At 38.6% G+C, this 25,626-nt stretch overlaps 1 protein-coding gene across 3 annotated transcripts in view; it reads left to right on the top strand.

The window, feature by feature from the left end:
• The window catches only part of glra3 (glycine receptor, alpha 3), a 128,490-nt gene that overhangs the window by 39,757 nt on the left and 63,107 nt on the right, over positions 1-25,626 (top strand). For all 3 annotated transcript variants that reach the window (XM_062027208.1, XM_062027207.1, XM_062027210.1), the window contains exons 2-3: positions 3,168-3,298; positions 9,906-9,973. In XM_062027208.1, coding sequence (XP_061883192.1) covers positions 3,168-3,298; positions 9,906-9,973 — 199 coding nt within the window. The remainder of the gene's footprint in view (positions 1-3,167; positions 3,299-9,905; positions 9,974-25,626) is intronic.

Genomic DNA, 25,626 nt, shown 5'->3' with positions numbered 1-25,626 from the left:
AATAAATTGCCAGAAATAGCCAATTTGCTCAATTTACCTTTAACGCTATGTTATTATTAATAATTAATGATATTTACACTTAATTTAACGGTTTAAAAGAGGAGAAAACATGAAAAAAATGACAATTACATTTTGAAACATAGTTTATCTTCAATTTCGACTCTTTAAAATTCAACCGAAAAAAAGAAGAGAAAAACTAGCTAATTCGAATCTTTTTGAAAAAATTTAAAAAAGAATTTATGGAACATCATTAGTAATTTTTCCTGATTAAGATTAATTTTAGAATTTTGATGACATGTTTTAAAAAGGTTAAAATCCAATCTGCACTTTGTTAGAATATATAACAAATTGGACGAAGCTATATTTCTAACAAAGACAAATCATTATTTCTTCTAGATTTTCCAGAACAAAAATTTTAAAAGAATTTCAAAAGACTTTGAAGTAAGATTTAAATTTGATTCTACAGATTTTCTAGATTTGCCAGAATAATTTTTTTGAATTTTAATCATAATAAGTTTGAAGAAATATTTCACAAATATTCTTCGTCGAAAAAACAGAAGCTAAAATGAAGAATTAAATTAAAATGTATTTATTATTCTTTACAATAAAAAAAATAAATTTACTTGAACATTGATTTAAATTGTCAGGAAAGTAGAGGAAGGAATTTAAAAGGTAAAAAGGTATATGTGTTTAAAAATTCTAAAATCATTTTTAAGGTTGTATTTTTTTCTCTAAAATTGTCTTTCTGAAAGTTATAAGAAGCAAAGTAAAAAAATTAATGAATTTATTTAAACAAGTGAAGACCAAGTCTTTAAAATATTTTCTTGGATTTTCAAATTCTATTTGAGTTTTGTCTCTCTTAGAATTAAAAATGTCGGGCAAAGCGAGACCAGCTTGCTAGTAAATAAATAAAATTTAAAAAATAGAGGCAGCTCACTGGTAAGTGCTGCTATTTGAGCTATTTTTAGAACAGGCCAGCGGGCTACTCATCTGGTCCTTACGGGCTACTTGGTGCCCGCGGGCACCGCGTTGGTGACCCCTGAAGTAGACTATCCCATTCATTACAATGAAACAATGCAATATTCAATGTTGACAGCTGGATTTTTTGTGGACGTGTTCCATAAATATTGATGTTAAAGATTTCTTTTTTTGTGAAGAAATGTTTAGAATTAAGTTCATGAATCCAGATGGATCTCTATTACAATCCCCAAAGAGGGCACTTTAAGTTAATGATTACTTCTATGTGTAGACATCTTTATTTATAATTGAATCACTTGTTTATTTTTCAACAAGTTTTTAGTTATTTTTTATCTTTTTTCCAAATAGTTCAAGAAAGACCACAACAAATGAGAAATATTTTGCACTGTTATACAATTTAATAAATCAGAAACTGATGACATAGTGAAAATTTTACTTATTTATCTCTTTTTTTCAACCAAAAATGCTTTGCTCTGATTAGGGGGTACTTGAATTAAAAACATGTTCACAGGGGGTACATCACTGAAAAAAGGTTGAGAACCACTGCACTACAAAATGGATGGGTGTGTGTGGGTGTGTGTATGCAGTTTATATATGTATATGTATACAGTGTTTATATTTATGTATATGTCACATCAGCCACATTTTTTTCTTTCAATGTGGCCCACGAGTCAAAATAATAGCCCAGGTCTGATCTCGAGACGTGCATCTGGCTCAGTGGCCGTCTTATTAATCCCGGCCTGACGAGCTTAATTTGAGGTGTCCTTGAACCCCTAACTGCTCCTGATGGGTCGTGGTTAGCGCCTTGCAAGGCAGCTTCCGCTATCAGTATTCCACAATTTTGTTGTTCTTTATGTGCAATGACAATAAAAGCCTATTCCTAAGTAAAAACAAGAGACGTTCATATGTTCCTAATATTTAGTGTTTTGTCGTTCATAGTTAATATTACAAATCCCATATTCATTATTTTATTTAGCAAAAAAAGGCCGCACAAATCCTTTTAGATTTTTGAGGTAGTCTGTCATATTTTTAGCATTCAATCAGTCATATTGTCATTGTTTTGTCTTGTTTAGCTTTTACCCTTTACTCTGGCATTTTAGGATTTTTTTTTCCCACTAATGCTGAACCACTTACACACGTTTAGTGTCCCCTAAAAAAGGTAACCAACACACATACAGCACACTGTAAAAAAAAAAATCCTATTTTTATGGTTGATTTACTTTAAATTTCTACTGTAATTTTTCTATTTTTTTTAAATAGTTTATAAAACTGTAGAATTGAACACATTATCTGTAAATAAACAATGCGCCTGTTATTTTAAGTAATATGCCAGTAATGACAAACTACGTATATTTCTATTTTTTTTTACAGAAAAATACCAAATTAATTATACATAGCATTTTCTGTTTTCTTAAATTACTTTCAAATTCATGTAAAATTACAGTAATTATCTTTCATTCAATATGTAGCTTGTTATATAAAAGTCTATGTCCATACTAACAATCTAACACAGGGGTGTCAAACTCAAATACAGTGTGGGCCAAAATTTAAAACTGAACAAAGCCGCGGGCCAAGGTTGAAGAAATTAACCTTTAACGTACTCTACGAGCTATCGTCACGTCCGCTTTTCATCCATTCTAACATCGTTCAGACCCAGTCACAAGATATGTGCGGCTTCTGTACGCACACACGAGCGAACGCAACGCATACTTCATCAACAGCGATTCACTTCATTAAAGGTGTTTGATCGTAATAATTTGGAAAAACTCTGCAGAATAAAGGTATTTTTCTGCAGAACTGTTTGCATCGTCACTTTATTAAAGGTGGTTGATCTTAATAATTTAGTAAAAATCTGTAAAATTACGATATTTTTCCGCAAAACATTTCATGAAAATTTCTGTAAATATGTTTTTGATCATTATTTGGTTTACAATGTTTTACTTTAATTTTATGGTTTTCGTTTGGCAGCCGTAGCTGCCAGTAGATTTTTTTTACAGAATTTTTTTTTACAGTGCAGCAGAATGTGACACTTTTTACAGCTAAAACATCAGACCGTGTCATGTTAAAAATCAGGGGGAAAAAAAGAATAGGACCCGTGAATAGTATCACACACACGCTGCACTCATAAAGCTCAATATTATGCTAAGGTAACAAAATGTTAAGTGTTTGTTATATTGTGTCTTTAACAGTGTTGGCCGGTGCAAGGAGGGTGACAATGCTGCGAGAACTCGACAAGCCCCAATGTCTCCCTCTGATTTCCTGGACAAACTGATGGGAAGAACATCCGGATATGATGCCAGAATAAGACCAAACTTTAAAGGTAATAGTCAACTGATTTACTTGGACAATGAACTAATCATGCATGAAAAACCATATTCATGAATTGTCTACATGTACACTACCGTTCAAAAGTTTGGGGTCACATTGAAATGTCCTTATTTTTGAAGGACAAGCACTGTACTTTTCAATGAAGATAACTTTAAACTAGTCTTAACTTTAAAGAAATACACTCTATACATTGCTAATGTGGTAAATGACTATTCTAGCTGCAAATGTCTGGTTTTTGGTGCAATATCTACATAGGCCCATTTCCAGCAACTATCACTCCAGTGTTCTAATGGTACAATGTGTTTGCTCATTGGCTCAGAAGGCTAATTGATGATTAGAAAACCCTTGTGCAATCATGTTCACACATCTGAAAACAGTTTAGCTCGTTACAGAAGCTACACAACTGACCTTCCTTTGAGCAGATTGAGTTTCTGGAGCATCACATTTGTGGGGTCAATTAAACGCTCAAAATGGCCAGAAAAAGAGAACTTTCATCTGAAACTCGTCAGTCTATTCTTGTTCTTAGAAATGAAGGCTATTCCACAAAATTGTTTGGGTGACCCCAAACTTTTGAACGGTAGTGTATACTGTATGCTTTTAAACCAGTGGCATGCAGTGCATTTCATACTTGGGTATTTAACCAACTTAATCCACCTCTTAATACCACCACTATCATGTCACAATTCTATAAACCATCAATAATGTACAAAAATGTAATTTAATAAAGTGTGTCATAACAGAGAGAGGGGCATTTTGCGCATAAGGGATGGATATCATTATTACTAAAGTAAGAAACCCAGTTAACCCTTTATTAGGAATGGGAATGATGGAGTCTGTATTTTATCGATTCTCTTATCAAGTCTCACTTGGAAAAAATATAACAAACAGCTTGATTAGTGTCAGTGTTTCCCCCAGAAAATGTGTTAGTTAAGGTGGTGACTCTCCAGGGATAGGGGTGGGTAGGTGTAAGGCCTGTCGCCATCACGTCGCTGCCACCACAGCCTGGGGGGGGCAATAGACTACAGACTGAAGTGAAAATGATTCCCGAGCGCAGCCATCGCTGCTGCTCACTGCTCCCCTCACCTCCCAGGGGGTAGAACAAGGGGATGGGTCAAATGCAGAGAGTCATTTCACCACACCTAGTGTGTGTGTGTGACTATCAGTGGTACTTTAACTTTAAAATTGCTGTCCAAGCAACTAAGCCAGTGGTTCTTAACCTTGTTGGAGGTACCGAACCCCACCAGTTTCATATGCGCATTCACCGAACCCTTCTTTAGTGAAAAATAAAACAATTTTTTTTTTTCAAATTCAAGACAAAGTTATGTTTTTTTTACTGGTGCACAAAATGAACCGTGCATGAGCATCACCTTGTTCAAAGAACAAAACCAACACCGTGCATGAACTCACAACTAATTACACACCTGCAAATCAGATGGAAATGAGAACATTGTTTGGGGGTATCCATAATATGCCGATAGGGAGACGTTTTTATTTTCACGATGAGTTGGGTGTGTCTTGACCTCCGCCGAACCCCTGAGGCCGTTCAATCGAACCCAGGTTAAGAACCACTGTACTAAGCTATTCAATTGTGCACATTGAACCTACCAGCTGTGCTGTCTGCACAAAGTGATGGTTCTATACTCGAAGGTATGCCAAACTGAGATATTTTTAGAGTGCGTTCAAGGATCGCTGAACCATACCTTCCCATTTACCGGTGGCCTCCCGGTAAAATTTTGGTCTACACTAGGGTTGTACGGTATATCGTATTCGGTACTATACCGCCTTTAAAAAGTACCGGTCACCCGCCCGCCCGTCGTCGTCACGCCGTGTCGTTGCTGGTTTATGAGCAGACGAGCAGGTGCGGCAGCGCACAATCACAATCATTTTCTATTGATGTTCAGAGTTCTCCTGTTAAGTTAGCATACAGTGCCTGATGGAGAAAGAGGATGTGTTGTGTGTGTGCACGTGGAAAGAATGTGTGTTGGAATTGAACCTGTTGTAAGCACAAGATTGGCAATAAAAGTTAAAAAGCACATCGCTCTTTGTGACCTAATGCACACAACAACACAACCGACTGTAAAAAGACACATTATTTTTAGACTGCACCAGATATTAAGTGAGCAATATCAGTTTGCATGCAAATGTTCAATCACTGTTGCTTTATTTCATACAATAATTTGTGCATCACAACGTCTGCTCTCCTGTGCTCAGGGCCCTCCTTGGCAAAAGCTGACCAATCACAGCTCTGCGGTCCTCTGCGCCGCTGACGCAAAGCTAGACTTTTTGGGAAGTGCACGTCAGGTTCTACGTGAGGGTATAAAAAGCGGGAGGGGCAAGACGGCGTACGTGATGCAATAGTATACTTCAGCCTCAAGTTCTTCTTAAGCACATTCAACAATACCACGATAATGACACTTGTGCTAATTTTGGTCACGGTAACTGTGATGTATAATTTTCATACCTTTAGTTGAGCTCATAGGACTAGATAGTACAATCCCTCAGATTAATCAGCAGTTAGTGTTGAGTGGGGGGTGGGGGGTTAGGGGCAAAAGCTTCACTGGGGTCTTCAGGTGGGCACCCTCCTTCATTGGTGTTTCGTTGATAGGCCCACGACACCTCCGGAGGGCTCAACGGCGACATCTGGCGTCCCAGGTGTGCCCCCCTCTGCCTTTACCCCTAAATGTCATTTAGCAGCCCAGTTTGGGTCCTTTCTCTTGAACCAAATCCATCAGCTACTTCGTTCAGCCGCATCCGACAGCAATTTGACAGCCCGCCGGAAGACCTGACCTCTCAATCCCATTCCTTTGAGGAGCTTGCTTGTGGACGTAGCAACGACGCCTCTGCACCCGACTTCAACTGGAAGCACTCGGGCACGCCAGCCGCGCTGCTCTACCTCGGCTGCTATGTCCGCATACCTCAGTTGTTTGCGCTCATATGCTTCACCAACAGCTGCTTCCCATGGTACAGTTAGTTCAACAATGAACACAGTCTTCTGGGAGGTTGACCACAAGACCAGGTCCGGCCTGAAGCTGGTTGTAATGATTTCAGGCGGGAAGATGAGTTTGTGGTCCAAGTCAACCTGCATTTTCCAGTCCCGGGCAGAGTCCAGAAAGGTTGACTCCACTCATGCAGATGGTTTTGGTGGGAGTTGTCCTGCTCTTACAAACTGAGTGGTGATTGAGTGACTAGGGATTGGAGGAGGGAAGGCCTTGTTGTTATTTCTCCTTTCCTCCAGGGTGATCGCCAGTTGTCTCAAGACCTGGTTGTGCCTCCAGGTGTAGCGGCCTTGAGACAAACTGATTTTGCAGCTGGTGAGGATGTGCCTGAGTGTTGCAGGGGTTTGACAGAGTGCACAAGAAGGATCTTCTCCAAACCATTGGTTTAAGTTCTTGGGTGTGGGAAGAACATCGTAGGTGGCTCTGATGATGAAGCTGATTTGGCTCCCTTCCATTTCCCAAAGATCCTTCCATGTGAGCTTATGATGCTCCAGGTTTTCCCAGCTAGTCCACTGTCCCTGTTTGGACTGTGCCACTGCTGTTGCACATCTGTCTGCCTCCTCTGGTTGTCGAACCTGATCAACCACCAGCTTTCTCCTCTGGGCTGATGTTGCCTTGTGCCATGTGGGTCGACTAGCCCCACGTCCAAACCCACCTCTTCCGTGCTGCACTTGTCCCACTATGTCTCCATGCCTGAGAGCAAATTTGGCTTGTTGCACGGCCTCAGATGGGATCCATTTTATCCCGGTTGCCAGTCATGGAGCAACCGCTCGGATCACCTTATCTTGAGACTCAGTCAGTGTCATGCTCAGCATCACCTTGGTGCATTTAAACTCCTCCGTGAGGCTAGAGATGGGCAGTTCCAGGGCACCATGACCATATAGGCCGATGTTACTGAGGCACCGTGGAAGGCCAAGCCACTTCTTGATGTATGCACTGACTGTTCTCTCCAGCTTCTCGACTACATCCCTACTTCCAAATAACTCTAAACCTCTACACTGCAACATTATATCATCATCACCTATAACGTCATCTGGAGCTGTTCAGAATCAATACCGTGACCTGTTGTTGTATGATGATCAGGAGCTAGTTGATCAACAATCTTTTTTTTAATTTTTTTAAATTTTTTTTTAGCAATACAGGTTAATGACTTTCATAAACACGCCAAAACCAGTTGTTATTTCAACAAGCTGTGTCCCTCTTCAACACGCATACAGTCACTAACAGTTGGACATCACAAAAATTACCTGTACATGTAGTCATGCAGTCGGAAGTGGTAAAAGCACAAAGCTAGACGTGTTAGAACCGCTATTTTCATCATCTACTTTATTTTTGTCCAATGCGGAAGATACATTGCTAGTTGATCGACTTGTATTCAACTATTTCATGGCTTTACGCAATACATCACGTCAACGCCATGCACTGTTTTTTGCATTAATCTTCTGAGCATTGTAAGATATGTAATAAACAAGACTGTGTGTATGTTTGGGAGTGTGGTCGTTAACCTCTCAAATTGCACAACGAGGATTGGCTAGCTTTACAATAATAATTAGATTAATATTTGTTTTTCTAGTGACACTGAGAACCCATCATTTATTTATTCTGTATTCAGTTAAAGTTAAAGTACCAATGATTGTCACACACACACTAGGTGTGGTGAAATTTGACCCATCCCCTTGTTCCACCCCCTGGAAGGGGGGTGTAGCAGTGAGCAGCAGCGGTGGCCGCGCCCGGGAATCATTTTTGGTGATTTAACCCCCAATTCCAACCCTTGATGCTGAGTGCCAAGCAGGGAGGTAATGGGTACCATTTTTATAGTCTTTGGTATGACTCGGCCAGGGTTTAAACTCACAACCTACCGATCTCAGGGCGGACACTCTAACCACTAGGCCACTGAGTAGGTTCATTCATGGTTGTAAGCTACATTGGTAGCCACAGCTACCCTGGGGTAGACTGATGGAAACGTGGCTGGCAATTTGGCTTAAGAGTCTCTACGACCACCACCAAACACTAATTGACATTCTTACACCTGTGCGAGTTGCAATGACAGCAAGGTGGGCAGTGACGAGGATGGATGTACCAGGAACATTTAAGTTTTTGAACAGCCTCTCTACCATCTGAGCCACGTAGCTCAAAGGGCGACCTATGATGATTTCCGTCTCTTCTGACTTATGTTGGATACTCATGTTAAACAATGTCAAAGCGTCAAATTATAAGGTTTATGCATTTTTGCATCAGGTTGCAAGCAGTTTTGGATGTCTTTATTAAGCAGGGTTTTGCAGTCTGGCTACATTGTGACATCACAGTACTTATTTTTGACATTAAGTCCAGCTCTCAACCAGAGTGGGAGGAGCTCCTCTATTGTTTTCTGGGCCCTGATTTTAAAGATAATGTACACATCATTGTACTTCTAATTTATCGCTATTTTGATGAACAGAAGTATTGTAATGTGTGACCAAGTCTGCAGTGGTAGCATTTTACGGCCCCTGATTGGCAGTATGCCTGTGACAGCCTGTGAATGTGGTTTTATATTGACAGTTAAAATAATTAACAAAAAATGTCCCTTGTGTAGATGGAATTTGTGAACAATCGGGTTGGGCAAATGTGCTTTTTTAAAATATCTGTGTTTGTGTGAACATTACCCTGGCAACCAGGTAATCTTGAGGAGTTAACTATGATGAAAGATATAGGAAGGCATTTCCCAGAATAATGGGACAAAATTACAATAAAATATACACTTCATAGCAATTAGAATATTGCAAGGAGATGAACAAATATAATTTGTGTGATTAAAAACAACAAGGAATTGATGACGTAAAGTATCATACTGCAGTGACAGAGGAAATCATTTATTTTGTGAAAAAATAACGTGAAAATTATTAACAAAATGGTTTTTTAAGAGATTCCAAAATCTAAAACAGTGATTTCAGTCATTTCTAATTTCCGTACAAACTACTCTCGATTTAGTTTAGTCTTTATTTGAAGGGACAATGTACAGAAACATTAGGCTCAAAGACAGATATGTTCTGTACCAGATTATAGCTAAATAGCTCATTTCCATCTGCAGTCCCTGGCTACCTAAATTAAAGGGATACAAAAATCATGCAATAAAATTATGACAATAAAATCATACACAAGTATTAAGAAAAAAGTCATAAAATGCCCTTTCATGGACACATACTTAATATACAATACAACCACACCTCATTTACATCATCACACAAAGACAATACATGCTTTTGTTCACATCTGTCATCATTTGTAAAAACAACCATGATTTTAACAGACACACCTCACAATTCACAATAAAAATGCTCTCATGGATAAATATAATACACATTAGGTTGATGTGTCAAACATAATGCCCATCTTAGTGACCGTGTGAGCAGCTTTGATTGCTCCAAAGCCACTTTTTAACTTCAATTGTGAATGAAGAGTAATCTGTTAGACTTTTCAAGTTTGTTGTGAGGTCGTTCCATTCCTTTATGGCTTTATATGAAAAGGCTGATTTCAACTTGAATGTAGCAGAACATACTGGCTGCTTAAATTGTAGGGGTTTGTATGCTACAATAGTATGTAATGGTTGTGATTATCCCTTTGCAGGTCCTCCAGTGAATGTTTCCTGTAACATTTTCATCAACAGCTTTGGTTCCATTGCTGAAACCACCATGGTATGTATATAATGTGTAACCTAGGTTCCCATAGTGTGTTACAAGAATAAAAATTAAAAACAGCGTTTTTACATTGATTTTAAACATTTATTGTTGTGCAGTACGTTTGAATGCCTCATCTTGTGAACAGTGTCTGTACTCATGAAGTTGTTGATTATGAGTGCGTTATATGAATAAATAGGTATGTTTGATTATTTTGTCTATTAAAGGCCTACTGAAAGCCACTACTACCGACCACGCAGTCTGATAGTTTATATATCAATGATGAAATCTTAACATTGCAACACATGCCAATACGGCCGGGTTAACTTATAAAGTGCAATTTTAAATTTCCCGCGAAACTTCCGGTTGAAAACGTCTATGTATGATGACGTATGCGCGTGACGTCAATGGTTGAAACGGAAGTATTCGGACACCATTGCATCCAATAAAAAAAGCTATGTTTTCATTTCAAAATTCCACAGTATTCTGGACATCCGTGTTGGGGAATCTTTTGCAATTTGTTTAATGAACAATGAAGACTGCAAAGAAGAAAGCTGTAGGTGGGATCTGTGTATTAGCGGCTGGCTGCATGAACACAACCAGGAGGACTTAGAGTTGGATAGCAGACGCGCTATCCGACGCTAGCCGCCGACCGCATCGATGATCGGGTGAAGTCCTTCGTCGCTCCGTCGATCGCTGGAACGCAGGTGAGCACGGGTGTTGATGAGCAGATGAGGGCTGGCGTAGGTGGATAGCTAATGTTTTAGCATCTGTGAGGTTCCGTAGCTAAGTTAGCTTCAATGGCGTCATTAGCAACAGCATTGTTAAGCTTCGCCAGGCTGGAAAGCATTAACCGTGTAGTTACAGGTACATGGTTTAATAGTATTGTTGATTTTCTGTGTATCCTTCCAGTCAGGGGTTTATTTCTTTTGTTTCTATCTGCAGTTAAGCCCGATGCTATCACGTTAGCTCCGGAGCTAAAGTGTTTCGCCGATGTATTGTCGTGGAGATAAAAGTCACTGTGAATGTCCATTTCGCGTTCTCGACTCTCATTTTCAAGAGGATATAGTATCCGAGGTGGTTTAAAATACAAATCCGTGATCCACAATAGAAAAAGGAGAAAGTGTGAAATCCAATGAACCCTTGTACCTAAGTTACGGTCAGAGCGAAAAAAGATACGTCCTGCACTCCACTCTAGTCCTTCACTCTCACGTATCTCATCCACGAATCTTTCATCCTCGCTCAAATGAATGGGGTTATCGTCGCTTTCTCGGTCCGAATCGCTCTCGCTGCTGGTGTAAACAATGGGGAAATGTGAGGAGCCTTTCAACCTGTGACGTCACGCTACTTCCGGTACAGGGAAGGCTTTTTTTATCAGCGACCAAAAGTTGCGAACTTTATTGTCGATGTTCTCTACTAAATCCTTTCAGCAAAAATATGGCAATATCGCGAAATGATCAAGTATGACCCGTTTAATTAAAAACAATTAATTTCAGTAGGCCTTTAAGAATGTTCAATCTTTATTTCCTTTATATTACCGTGGGACCTCAACTTAAGAGTGCCCACACTCAAGAGTGTTATGAGATAAGAGCTGTGTCTCTTCTAAATGTTATGCTTTAACTTGTAAGCAAAAAAACTTTAGTTACAAACCTTCCCGCCACTATGAACCCCGTAAGATCCGCCCAAAACATTCGGTCTTACTCGCTAGCAGTAGGTTATAGCTGGAGATGGACAGAACTTTGTTTTCCAACCATGATACGAAAGAATGTGAGTGTAAAAGTGACGCTGATTTGATTTCAGATAGCAGTCGCATTGCATTCATTCAATTTATACCCATATACGAGAATGGCCTTGGTCAGATTTTTACCGTTTACATTGGCATGAAAAACTTTAGATACAGGTGCCATAAAGTCAGAAAAAAAGAAATTCACCTGCAGTTTGAAGGTAGCCTAATTACAGGTTTGATATTGTCTTGTTGATTGAGTGTCTTACTGGGTTTCTGTTACCTGTGCCATTCACTTACCAGGTCACCTTTGGGGGCCATCTTCTTGATGTTCTTGAAAGCTTTTTGTTGTCTCCTGGGCTCTGTTCTTAGACGCCCATTAGTCCTTGGCCCCCCTTTTATCACTTTGGGTATAACCTTAGGATGCTGGACTTTGGATAGATCCCTCTATGCATTGCTCAGAGCTTTGTTGTTCTAATATAGAGGCTTTGCAGCTGACGTCATCAGCCACGCCCATTAGCTTGGCGGCCATCTTGCCGGTCACCAGTTCAGTGCCGGTCAACGACTCACACACGCTTTCTTGTTAGATCTGCTGCTATTTGAGCTTGGAAATGCCGGAAACCTGCTTAGCTTCTATAGATTCCCGGCAAACATCAAAAAACGCGATAAATGGATCGCGGCGATTTGTCGTGAACGATGGAAACCTACGATTTACACAAGGATATGCAATGAACACTTCATATCAGGTATGTAAACAAACTATTCACCCCTGATTTGTTTCACAAAATGTGAAATAATACAATATGGGATGATACAAATATGATTGTTGAAAATGCTGGGTGCATTGGGTACACTGTTACTGCCACGCGGATTTGTAAACAGACAGTAGGCTCTTCTGTGTGTGCTTTTTCCTTACCTTGGTCATGAGAAGAAATCGATTCTTGTTTGGAATCTGCCATATCAGCCCATCATGCACAAAACCTGCTGTAAAATACTTGTAGGCATCCAGACTCTTGTATGCCTTTAGGTCCTTTCCAGTGTACGGAGATGGTGAATCGACGAGGTAATTATAAATGTCTGGATATGAGAGATCAGGCAGGTCGGCTGTTGCAAAATGCTCAGGTGATTTTAGCATGCTTCTCGGTAAAAGGTACGGATCCGTTGTGCCAACAAGGTTCAACTTCTCTCGGTAACGTTTCTTGGACTCTTCATCCAAATGCACAACTTCATTGGATAGCAAATCAGCCATAATTCGGATGAAATCTGTGAAAATGTAGCGCAGAAATCAAACTGAATCTGTACGAACACGTAGGAACGAGCTGACCGGTTGACCGGCAAGATGGCGGCATAACACAAAGTCACGTGATAAAATCACGTGACTGCAAAGCCTCTACACTGTAAGTGACTTGCATTTGTTCCATTGGCAGGGTTGTTATGCCAGCGAGGTATCTGATTGCTGCTAGGGCATAGGTGTTAATGGTCTGGTTATTATTTTTGCCGTTCAGCTGACTCTTTGGTATCTGCCTCACCTTCTGTCAGTATTTGGCAGTGGCTGACCAGCGAGCTGCCTTTTCGTGATTACCATTGGTCTGTGGGATTCCCAGGTATTTTTAGCTGCCCTGTACATCTTTTATTTTTTGCCTCCAGTTAGTTCAACTCCTTCAGTTGTGATCTTTCTTTCCTCGTCTAGATATCGTTCACCCACACTTATGTAGTTTGAATGACAATCCAATATCATTTCCTTACGTCCTTGTTTTTGGCATACTTAAAGTTTAATGTTATCCATGTAGAGGTGATGGCTTGTCGTTTTTCTACTCCGACACCAATACCTAAAGCCACTCTTGGTTGTGTTCTGATTGAGGGGGTTCAGGGCAATGCAGAGCAGCAGGAGGGACAGAGCATTTCCTTGGAAAATGCCACATTTGACGCCCATCTGTGCAACTGGCTTTGATTTGGCCTCCAAAGTTTTGAAAACTTGAGTAGTATCTAAAAGTCCTATTGCCATAAGGCAAAATTGTTTTGCAGAATGTGCAAACTACGTCCCGTCTCTGAGGTTTTGACAGACAGTTCATATCTCAAAGTTGTCAAGAGGAGAGGCTTCTATTACATTTTGGACAGGTCCCATATATTACTTTGGGTTTAAGGCCTTTATGTCTTCTTACCATGGGTCTTTTGATGCACTCACTACTCTTTTCCTCTGGCAAACGGGATGTCTCTGTGACCTCAAAACATAACTGACACATTAATATTTACAGTAGTTGGCATGTTGGGTAAAATGCCTACCCAGTGCAGACAGGAAAGGACTAAACCAACTGATTAATAAAAGTGGCTCTGTGCTTCGTACTTAGCTACCACCAGTCCAACAGGTGACGGAGGGAAAAGATTCTCTCATAGTTTAAGATTTGATGCTTTTCCATGTCCTAGGTGTGATCAAAAAAAGCACCTTCAGTCAGAGACTGATTGCACCAATTTTTAAGTCTTAGTGCTTCAATACAAGCTTTTTTTTCAAGTTGTTTGTCTGCTCAATGCACATTTACATGTTCATTCATTTTCTTTATTTAACAAGGTAAAAACTAATTGAGATTAAACAAAAAACAGGAGCAATCACACACTATAGTAAAAAGTGCAAATTAATTACAACATAAACATAAAAACACGCAATAGGTAAAAAATGTTTCAATAAAAACAATTTCAAAACAAGTACAGTGCCTAATAGAAACATTTTCTGGATCCTTTAAAATGGTCTGAAATTCCCCCAAAGTGTTCAGTTCAGGTAGCCTCAGGGCATTTTGCAAGTCATTTCATGACCATGGAGCAGCAAAACCAAACCCTGTGTTGGCTCCAGGAAACAACACGCCAAGGATGTCCTGTGATCTTAAATTCTAGAGACTGGAGTCTCTACATATTAAATAACATAATTAAAGGGAAACCAGACCAAGAAGTGATTTTTATTTTATTTTTTAAACATCCATCGAGAAACTCTGAGGACTGACAAGGATGGACAGTTTGACCTTGCATACAAAGTGCAATGGTGGAAACGGTTGCCACTACCAGTAATAAAACGTAAGGCACAGTTTTTTTCAAATAAGTGCTAGGTGCATTCATAAAAAGCAAGTCTTTATAATCTAGCAAAGGCATGAACTTGGTCCGAATCGAGCGTTTCCTAACTTGTAGGGAAAAACAGGAGTCCACTGCTGACTAGTAATGTTACAAGATCTACTTCATCAGTGCGCAAAACATTTTTGAAAGACAGAAATAAGTATTCAGATGGCTTAACACAGGGGTCTCCAAACTTTTTGACTTGGGGGCCGCATTGGGTTAAAAAATTTGGCCGGGCTGTGTGTGTGTGTGTGTGTGTGTGTGTGTGTGTGTGTGTGTGTGTGTGTGTGTGTGTGTGTGTATGTATGTATGCATGTATATGTGTATATGTATATGTATATATATATATGTATGTGTGTGTGTGTGTGTGTGTGTGTGTGTGTGTGTGTGTGTATGTATGTATGTATATATATATGTATGTATATATGTATATGTATATACATATATATATATATGTATGTGTGTATGTATGTATGTGTGTATGTATATATATATATATGTATGTGTACTGTATATGTATGTGTTTATGTATGTCATACTTGCCAACCTTGAGACCTCCGATTCCGGGAGGTGGGGGGTAGTGTGGTTGGGGGCGGGGGCGTGGTTGGGGGCGTGGTTAAGAGGGGAGGAGTATATTTACAGCTAGAATTCACCAACTCGAGTATTTCATATATATTTCATATATATTTCATATATATATATATATATATATATATATATATATATATATATATATATATATATATATATATATATATATATATATGTATATGTATATATATATATGTATATGTATATGTATATATATATATATATATATATATATATATATATGTATATATGTATATATATATATATATATATATATATATATATATATATATATATATATATATATATATATATATGTATATATATATATGTATATGTATATATATATATATATATATATATATACATGTATATATATATATATATATATATATATATGTATATATATGTATATATATATATATGTATATATGTATGAAATACTTGACTTTCAGTGAATTCTAGCTATATGTATATATATATATATATACACTACTGTTCAAAAGTTTGGGGTCACATTGAAATGTCCTTATTTTTGAAAGAAAAGCACTGTACTTTTCAATGAAGATAACTTTAAACTAGTCTTAACTTTAAAGAAATACACTCTATACATGGCTAATGTGGTAAATGACTATTCTAGCTGCAAATGTCTGGTTTTTGGTGCAATATCTACATAGGTGTATAGAGGCCCATTTCCAGCAACTATCACTCCAGTGTTCTAATGGTACACTGTGTTTGCTCATTGGCTCAGAAGGCTAATTGATGATTAGAAAACCCTTGTGCAATCATGTTCACACATCTGAAAACAGTTTAGCTCGTTACAGAAGCTACAAAACTGACCTTCCTTTGAGCAGATTGAGTTTCTGGAGCATCACATTTGTGGGGTCAATTAAACGCTCAAAATGGCCAGAAAAAGAGAACTTTCATCTGAAACTCGACAGTCTATTCTTGTTCTTAGAAATGAAGGCTATTCCACAAAATTGTTTGGGTGACCCCAAACTTTTGAACGGTAGTGTATATATATTTATTTTATTATACATATAAATAAAATAAATACTTGAATTTCAGTGTCCCGGAGGCTATCCAGTAGATGGCAGTGTTGTCCTGTTTAAGAGTGTCACAACATTGCTGTTTACGGCAGACAAACTGCTTTACGGTAGACGAAAACGTGACTGCTGTTGTTGTGTGTTGTTACCGCGCTGGGAGGACGTTAATTAAACTGCCTAACAATAAACCCACATAAGAAACCAAGAACTCGCCTTCGATCATTCTACAGTTATAACGTCATTGGGCAGGCACGCTGTTTATATCGTGGGAAAGCGGACGTGAAAACAGACTGTCGCCGCTGTCCCCACTCAGGTCCGCATGGAGCTGGAGGGGGCGTGGCCTCCAGCTCCGGCTGAGTTCCGGGAGATTTTCGGGAGAACATTTCTTCCGGGAGGTTTTCGGGAGGGTTGGCAAGTATGATGTATGTATACATATATGTATGTGTATATGTATGTATACATATATGTATGTATGTATGTGTGTGTATATACGTATACATATATGTATGTGTGTGTGTGTGTGTGTGTGTATGTACATATGTATGTATGTGTGTGTATGTACATATGTGTGTGTGTGCGTGTGTGCGTGTGTGTATGTGTGTATGTATGTATGGCGAAGATGTCACGTTATCCATGGGAAAATGCATTTTTAGACAATATGATTTGCCTGAGCGGCTAGGAGACACCGAGAGTAGAAAGCGGTAGAAAATGGATTAGAAAGGACAGATTTAAAAAAAATAAAAAATGTTTTCTTAATTTTTTTTAAACTTGGGACTTCCCGCGGGCCCGATTTTAGACGCTGGCGGGCCGGCGTTTGGGGACCCCTGGTTTAACAAATTGGTCCAATCAGTTAAATAAATATTGTAACAAATACTTATTCTTCTTTTTCTAGCTTTATCTACTTTTTATTTTATTTTATAGTAAGCAGGTTGTGGTTTTATGAGACAATACATCAAATAAAGTCAGTATTCATTGTCTATAATAGAACCTTTTGTGTAATGATATTTGTGACCACTTGCATTTCAACCTTTTTTAATCTGTAGTTTCATATTTTATCCCTGGAAGTGGAAACAAAAATGTGGAGGTCAGAGAATTAAATGTAATTTTGAATCTATAATGTAAGTCCCCCTTGTGTGTGTCTCTCTCTCTCGTTTTCACTCTCCCACTGGCTACAGTCTCTCTCTGTCTCTCTCTCTCACACACACACACACTTTTTGAAAAATACATGCAAACACACAAAGAGGGCTTAAAGCCAGGGTTGTTCACTGTAGTCTGCACACGCCATCCATGTTAAACAGATGTATTGCTGTTACCCTTTTTTTTTTCTTTTTTTCATTTGCACACTCAATCCCTCCTAATCCATTCTGGATCTGTGTGTGACAGCAGCACAAAGGGACAAACTACAGCGTTTGACCTCAGAGCAGGATAGTTTAAAACAACTACAAGGTGCATATTTTTTAGCCAACCTCTTGTGATTTAAGGTCGCATTGTTTTTTTCCCCCCTTTTGAGGACCAGAGATCAATGAAACATGTACATGCTGCAACTATAACAGTCACAATACGCCCTTTTGCACCAAAAGTTCAGGAATGTTTAGTTGGTTTGTGTTTCCACGACATTTCATAGTTCAGGGTCGTTTGTATAAATCCGGCTATTATAGGCTGTATATTCTACATTGATTCCATGTAAATAAACAATATTAGGTCATTTATTTTACTAAAGTGTAAGTAAAAAAAACAATACAAAACGATGTGGTTTATGGTTTAAGTTTTATTTCGAACATGCATAAAGTTACAATGTGGTCGATATTTCCAGTTTGTCATTATAACATGTCCGAAAAGGGGTAGGAAGAAGCAGACCTTATTTAATCTTACCCCTTTTCCATTTCATTGCAATTAATAACATATTTGCACTTCTCAATTTGGGGCAGCGTAGCTCGGTTGACAGAGCGGCCGTGCCAGCAACTTGAGGGTTCTAGGTTCGATCCCCGCTTCCGCCATCCTAGTCACAGCTGTTGTGTCCTTGGGCACTTGCTCCCAGTGCCACCCACACTGCTTTAAAAATGTAACTTAGATAATGGGTTTCAGTATGTAAAGCGCTTTGAGTCACGAGAGAAAAGCGCTATATAAATATAATTGACTTCAATTTGTACACAATTTAAATCGAAAATAATAAATAGCTCTCAATAAATAGTTAAGTAAATTGTTTCACATAATGAAATAAAATTTTGATAAGGTTCAAGATGTTTATCAGGATTTTTTAAACACTGAGTTTGAACAGTTTCTTAAACTGGATCATATTAGTACTTCATTTGACTTATTTACGTAATCCATTCCATACTTTTATTCCACGTACTGATATATGATTAACTGTTGTATGTGCATTGTCAGGACTGGGTCTATGGCGTGGTTTGTTCTCCCAGAAGGCAATGGAAAATTGGCGCGTGCAAAACGTGAATTTAAATACATTTTTAATTCTAACTCAAAAAAAGTACAAACAAAAGGCACTCACAGCGGAGATAACAAACTTGGCAATAAACACAAAACTTGCACAATGGCAGAAACTATGATCAATGAAACAAAAACACTAACTGTAGCATTAATAAACAAAAAACTTACTTTGACAAGAAAAGGGCATGGATCGTAATGGTGTGTAGAGAGTGTGTCAAGAGTGCACAATGAGTCCAAACGTGGAACAGGTGAAACTAATGGGTAACCATGGAAACAAGACAAGGGAATGAAAAGCAGGAACTAAAAAGAGTCCAAAACCAAGTAGAACATAACTTAAACAAAACATGATCACACAGATGCGACATGCATAAACATTTTTAAGTTACAATTTTCTCTGTTTCCCTCTTGTTGAGAAAAATGGTGTGTACATTCTTGGATAGCAGGTTGTAGTTTGCTTGGTGCATAGGTTTGGCTGTTTGCCAATGCACCCACATCATTGAATTTCAATATTTTTGATTCAATAAAGAAAAGGGTTTGAATGTTCTCGATAGCCAATGTTGTTATTCTAAATTACCTTTTTTGGTTGGTGAGTGAAGCATACTTTTAATTTCCCCATATTTCTAGACCAGGGGTCGGCAACCCAAAATGTTGAAAGAGCCATATTGGACCAAAAATACAAAAACAAATCTGTCTGGAGCCGCAAAAAATTAAAAGCCATATTACATACAGATAGTGTGTCAAGAGATATACATTTAAAGGACTTAAAGGAAACTAAATGAGCTCAAATATAGCTACAAATGAGGCATAATGATGCAATATGTACATATAGCTAGCCTAAATAGCATGTTAGCATCGATTAGCTAGCATTAATGCAGTAACCAAATATGTCTGATTAGCACTCCACACAAGTCAATAACATCAACAAAACTCACCTTTGTGCCTTCACGCACCACGTTAACAGTTGGGTGGACAAAATGAGAGAGAAAAAGAAGTGGCATAAAACACGTCCTAGAAAGCCGGAGAAAGTTATACATGGAAACAAACTAAGGTGAGTTCAAGGACCGCCAAAATTAGTAGGACAAAACGGCGCTCGCCAAATACTCGAATCAGTGAAGCATGTTTAATATAAACAGTGTGTTATAACAATTAGTGTCATGTTTGTCCTCCTACAGAAACCATATTAAAACAAAAAATATATTTTTTCCCCTCATCTTTTTCCATTTTTCATACATTTTTGAAAAAGCTCCAGAGAGCCACTAGGGCGGCGCTAAAGAGCCGCATGCGGCTCCAGAGCCGCGGGCTGCCGACCCCTGTTCTAGACAATAACTCAGATATGGTAGCGCCAGCTAGCAGTAGTGTATAAAGAGTGATTTTTGAAACAGAACATATTTAGATTTATTTATTTTTGACATATTTCTTGCTACTCTATGTTGTATATTTTCTATATGATATTTACAGTTCATTTGATCTATTTTTACAACCAAAAATTAGATGTATTTTTCTCTTTCAATGTCTTCTCTGTCTTTTTCTATTTGTGTTTCTCCTCTACTGTTACCACTAGGGCTGTGAATCTTTGGGTGTCCCACGATTCGATTCAATATCGATTCTTGGGGTCACGATTCGCTTCAAAATCGATTTTTTTTTTCAATTCAACACGATTCTCGATTCAAAAACTATTTTTTTCCCGATTCAAAAGGATTCTCTATTCATTCAATACATAGATTTCAGCAGGATCTACCCCAGTCTGCTGACATGCAAGCAGAGTAGTAGATTTTTGTAAAAAGCTTTTATAATTGTAAAGGACAATGTTTTATCAACTGATTGCAATAATGTACATTTGTTTTAACTATTAAATGAACCAAAAATATGACTTATTTTATCTTTGTGAAAATATTGGTCACAGTGTGTTGTCAAGCTTATGAGATGCGATGCAAGTGTAAGCCACTGTGACACTATTGTTCTTTTTTTTTCTTCTTTCTAATGATAATGTCAATGAGGGATTTTTAATCACTGCTATGTTGAAATTGTAACTAATATTGATACTGTTGTTGATAATATTCATTTTTGTTTCACTACTTTTGGTTTGTTCTGTGTCGTGTTTGTGTCTCCTCTCAATTGCTCTGTTTATTGCAGTTCTGAGTGTTGCTGAGTCGGGTTTGGTTTTGGAATTGGATTGCATTGTTATGGTATTGCTGTGTATTGTTTTGTTGGATTGATTAATTTAAATTTTTTTAATTAAAATTAAAATTGATAAATAAAAAATTAAAAACATCGATTTTTTAAAAATGACAATCGAATCTGAATCGCACAACGTGAGAATCGCGATTCAAATTTGAATCAAATTTTCCCACACCCCTAGTTAACACGTAGCATTATTTGAGTTTTACTTGGATTCAACGATAGTCTGTTTTTCAATCTCTTTTAATTTGTAAATGTATTATGCTATTTGTATTAGCTTATGTATGGTCTCTTTTGAACATAACAAAGTCGAACAGTTTAACTGGTGTTTTTCTCCAGTCTTATAGATCGGTCCAACTTCTGCTATTTTCATTTTGTTTGGGAATTTACTTGGTTGAAATTATGTCATTGATTAAAGGTGCCATATGTAATACTTTCATGTAAAGTCATTAAATGGCCCTATGTCAAAAAGCATTAATACATCATGTTCTTTTCAAATACCTCTATAACTGATAATGGTAGTTCAGCCGGGATATGCTCAGTTCCGAATTAGATTTGCAGCTCCGAAATCTTGTTAGTTTTCATTTCGATGCCCCGCCCACCACCGTTTGACCAATTAGAATGTCAGTGAGGGTGTCACATCCAGGTTGCCAGTTACGTACAGCCACCTTCGTCGAGCTACTGCCACTGGTTAAGTTACTAAACATGTCAGACCTTAGTAAATCCAAAAAGGCGTCGTTACGATTCTCAACTTATTCATGACAAAGCTAGGAACAAAACAAGGATATGTATCAGGGATGCCTTTGAAAGATGGAGATGATTGAACGCGGAGAAGATTTTTACATCTGACGCCAAACTTGCTAATTTCCTCCTTGATAGGTAAATAAGGCATTTACATTTTCTTATTACTTGTAATAAATGGAAATGGATAGTTCATATGTAAACTATATTGTCCAATACGGTCTATGATCTTGTCTAACAAAGCAAGTATGTTCCTGCAACCAATGCTTAGTGTGATGCTATGCTTAGCAGTACAAGCCAGTAGACGATGTTTACCTGATATCAGGTCAAAGTTACGAGTGTTGTGGGCATGCTGGGGACAATAGATAGGAACCAAGCTACAGAGCCTGAGATTCAGCCTGTGGATGACTTGATATGTTAGACAAGCATTGTGATAAATATTGAACTCTGTCAGTCTTAAGAGATGATAATTATGGAATAGATGTCAAGTGGGGGCATTAAACTTGGACCGTGACAGGGCCCGTATGATTTTCTTGTGCATGGATTGTAATTTGTGAAGGTAGCTAGGGAAGGTGTTACACCAGATGACATTACAGTAGTTTAGATGTGGTTCATGGAAGAGAATGCAGTGCCTCAGGTTGGATGCAACATAGGGTTATGCTGAACGAAATGTGGCGGTAATTTTAGTGTTGGCCTTGGCTTGCCATCAAAGTAGGCCTATGCCATATATATTATATATATAATTATTTCGATGATGGTCCGTGCGGTCAAACTAGACATTTTAGCAGGGTAATGCCAACAATCTGTCCCGACTCCCGACGAAAATATTGCTCCGTAACTTTACAAATACATTTGGCTAATCGACTTCAGTAAAATGTGGCGTAATTACTTAAAGGCCTACTGACAGCCACTACTACCGACCACGCAGTCTGATAGTTTATATATCAATGATGAAATCTTAACATTGCAACACATGCCAATACGGCCGGGTTAACTTATAAAGTGCAATTTTAAATTTCCCGCCACACTTCCGGTTGAAAACGTTTTTTTATGCTGACGTATGCGCGTGACTTCAAGGGTTGGTACGGAAGAATACGGACCCATTGAATCCTATACAAAAAACTAATTTCAAAATTCCACAGTATTCTGGACATCTGTGTTGGTGAATCTTTTGCAATTTGTTTAATGAACAATGAAGACTGCAAATAAGAAAGTTGTAGGTGGGATCGGTGTATTAGCGGCGGACTACAGCAACAACCAGGAGGACTGAGAGATGGATAGCAGACGCGCTAGACGCCGAACTCACCTTAACTTCCTCCGTCTCCGGGCCGCCAACCGCATCTGTGATCGGGTGAATTCCTTCGTCGCACCGTCGATCGCTGGAACGCAGGTGAGCACGGTTGTTGATGAGCAGATGAGGGCTGGCTGGCGTAGGTGGAGAGCTAATGTTTTTAGCATAGCTCTGTGAGGTCTGGTTGCTAAGCTAGCTTCAATGGCGTCGTTAGCAACAGCATTGTTAACCTTCGCCAGCCTGGAAAGCATTAAAGGCCTACTGAAATGAATTTTTTTTATTTAAATGGGGATAGCAGATCTATTCTATGTGTCATACTTGATCATTTCGCGATATTGCCATATTGTTGCTGAAAGGATTTAGTATAGAACAACGACGATAAAGATCGCAACTTTTGGTATCTGATAAAAAAAAGGCTTGCCCCTACCAGAAGTAGCGTGACGTAGTCAATTGAACATATCCGCAAAGTTCCCTATTGTTTACAATGATGGCCGCCAGAAGTGAGAGAGATTCGGACCGAGAAAGCGACGATTTCCCCATTAATTTGAGCGAGGATGAAAGATTTGTGGATGAGTAAAGTGCAAGTGAAGGACTAGTGGGGAGTTGAAGCTATTCAGATAGGGAAGATGCTGTGAGAGCCGGGGGTGACCTGATATTCAGCTGGGAATGACTACAACAGTAAATAAACACAAGACATATATATACTCTATTAGCCACAACACAACCAGGCTTATATTTAATATGCCACAAATTAATCTCGCATAACAAACACCTAGGTGTTTGTTATGCTAGCTCCTAGCTCCTAGATCCTAGCTACTAGCTCGAGCATATTATAGCAAGCGATCAAATGTTTGGAAGCGTACTTACGGTATCGCGTCTGCGTCTGTGTATCCAAATCAAAGTCCTCCTGGTAAGAGTCTCTGTTGTCCGAGTTCTTCGATCTTGACTGCATCTTTCGGGAATGTAAACAATGAAACACCGACTGTGTTGTGTTGCTGACTTCCCTCGCAAAATACTCCGCTTTGCACCGACAACTTTCTTCTTTGCTTGCTCAGCTTTTCTCCATAATGCAATGAACAAATTGCAACAGATTCACCAACACAGATGTCCAGAATACTGTGGAATAATGAGATGAAAACAGAGCTATTTCGTATTGGCTTCAAAGGAGAAGCCATACCTCTGTTAAACTGGCTACGTCACACGCATACGTCATCCTCCAAAGGCGTTTTGAACTGGAAGTTCCCCGGGAAATTTTAAATTGCACTTTATAAGTTAACCCGGCCGTATTGGCATGTGTTGCAATGTTAAGATTTCATCATTGATATATAAACTATCAGACTGCGTGGTCGGTAGTAGTGGGTTTCAGTAGGCCTTTAACCGTGTAGTTACATGTCCATGGTTTAATAGTATTGTTGATTTTCTATCTATCCTTCCAGTCAGGGATTTCTTTTTTTTGTTTCTATATGCAGTTAAGCACGATGCTATCACGTTAGCTCGTAGCTAAAGTGTGTCGCCGATGTATTGTCGTGGAGATAAAAGTCACTGTGAATGTCCATTTCGCGTTCTCGACTCTCATTTTCAAGAGGATATAGTATCCGAGGTGGTTTAAAATACAAATCCGTGATCCACAATAGAAAAAGGAGAAAGTGTGGAATCCAATGAGCCAGCTTGTACCTAAGTTACGGTCAGAGCGAAAAAAGATATGTCTTGCACTGCATTCTACTCCTTCACTCTAACGTTCCTCATCCACAAATCTTTCATCCTCGCTCAAATTAATGGGGTAATCGTCGCTTTCTCGGTCCGAATCTCTTTCGCTGCATTGTAAACAATGGGAAATTGTGAGAAGTCCTTCCTTCGGTGACGTCACGCTACTTCCGGTATAGGCAAGGCTTTTTTTTAATCAGCGAGCAAAAGTTGCAACTTTATCGTCGATGTTCTCTACTAAATCCTTTCAGCAAAAATATGGCAATATCGCAAAATGATCAAGTATGACACATAGAATGGATCTGCTATCCCCGTTTAAATAAAAATCATTTCAGTAGGCCTTTAATAAACCATCTTGCAAGAAGCATAAACAAGAAAAACCTACACCGTAGGAGTCGTCGATTGCCATTTGAAGCTCCTTGGAGTAGGATTCGGAATCGGACGCGTATCTGGCAACCTCAGTCATGGAGAGTGGGAGGGGACTACAGAATGTTGACCGTGATTGAAGTACCATTTCTGGCCACATTACATATGGCACCGAAGGGGATAAGTGGTAGAAAATGGATGGATGGATGGACCTTCTAAAGCAGGGGTCACCAACCTTTTTGAAACCAAGAGCTACTTCTTGGGTACTGATTAATGCGAAGGGCTACCAGTTTGATACACACTTAAATAAATTGCCAGAAATAGCCAATTTGCTCAATTTACCTTTAACTCTATGTTATTATTAAAAATTAATGATATTTACACTTAATTGAATGGTTTAAAAGAGGAGAAAACACGAAAAAAATGACAATTAAATTTTGAAACATAGTTTATCTTCAATTTCGACTCTTTAAAATTCAAAACT

Source organism: Entelurus aequoreus, linkage group LG18, assembly GCF_033978785.1.
Source record: "Entelurus aequoreus isolate RoL-2023_Sb linkage group LG18, RoL_Eaeq_v1.1, whole genome shotgun sequence".
Classification (NCBI taxonomy): Eukaryota; Metazoa; Chordata; class Actinopteri; order Syngnathiformes; family Syngnathidae; genus Entelurus; species Entelurus aequoreus.
This window is presented reverse-complemented; position numbering and strand designations above follow the sequence as displayed.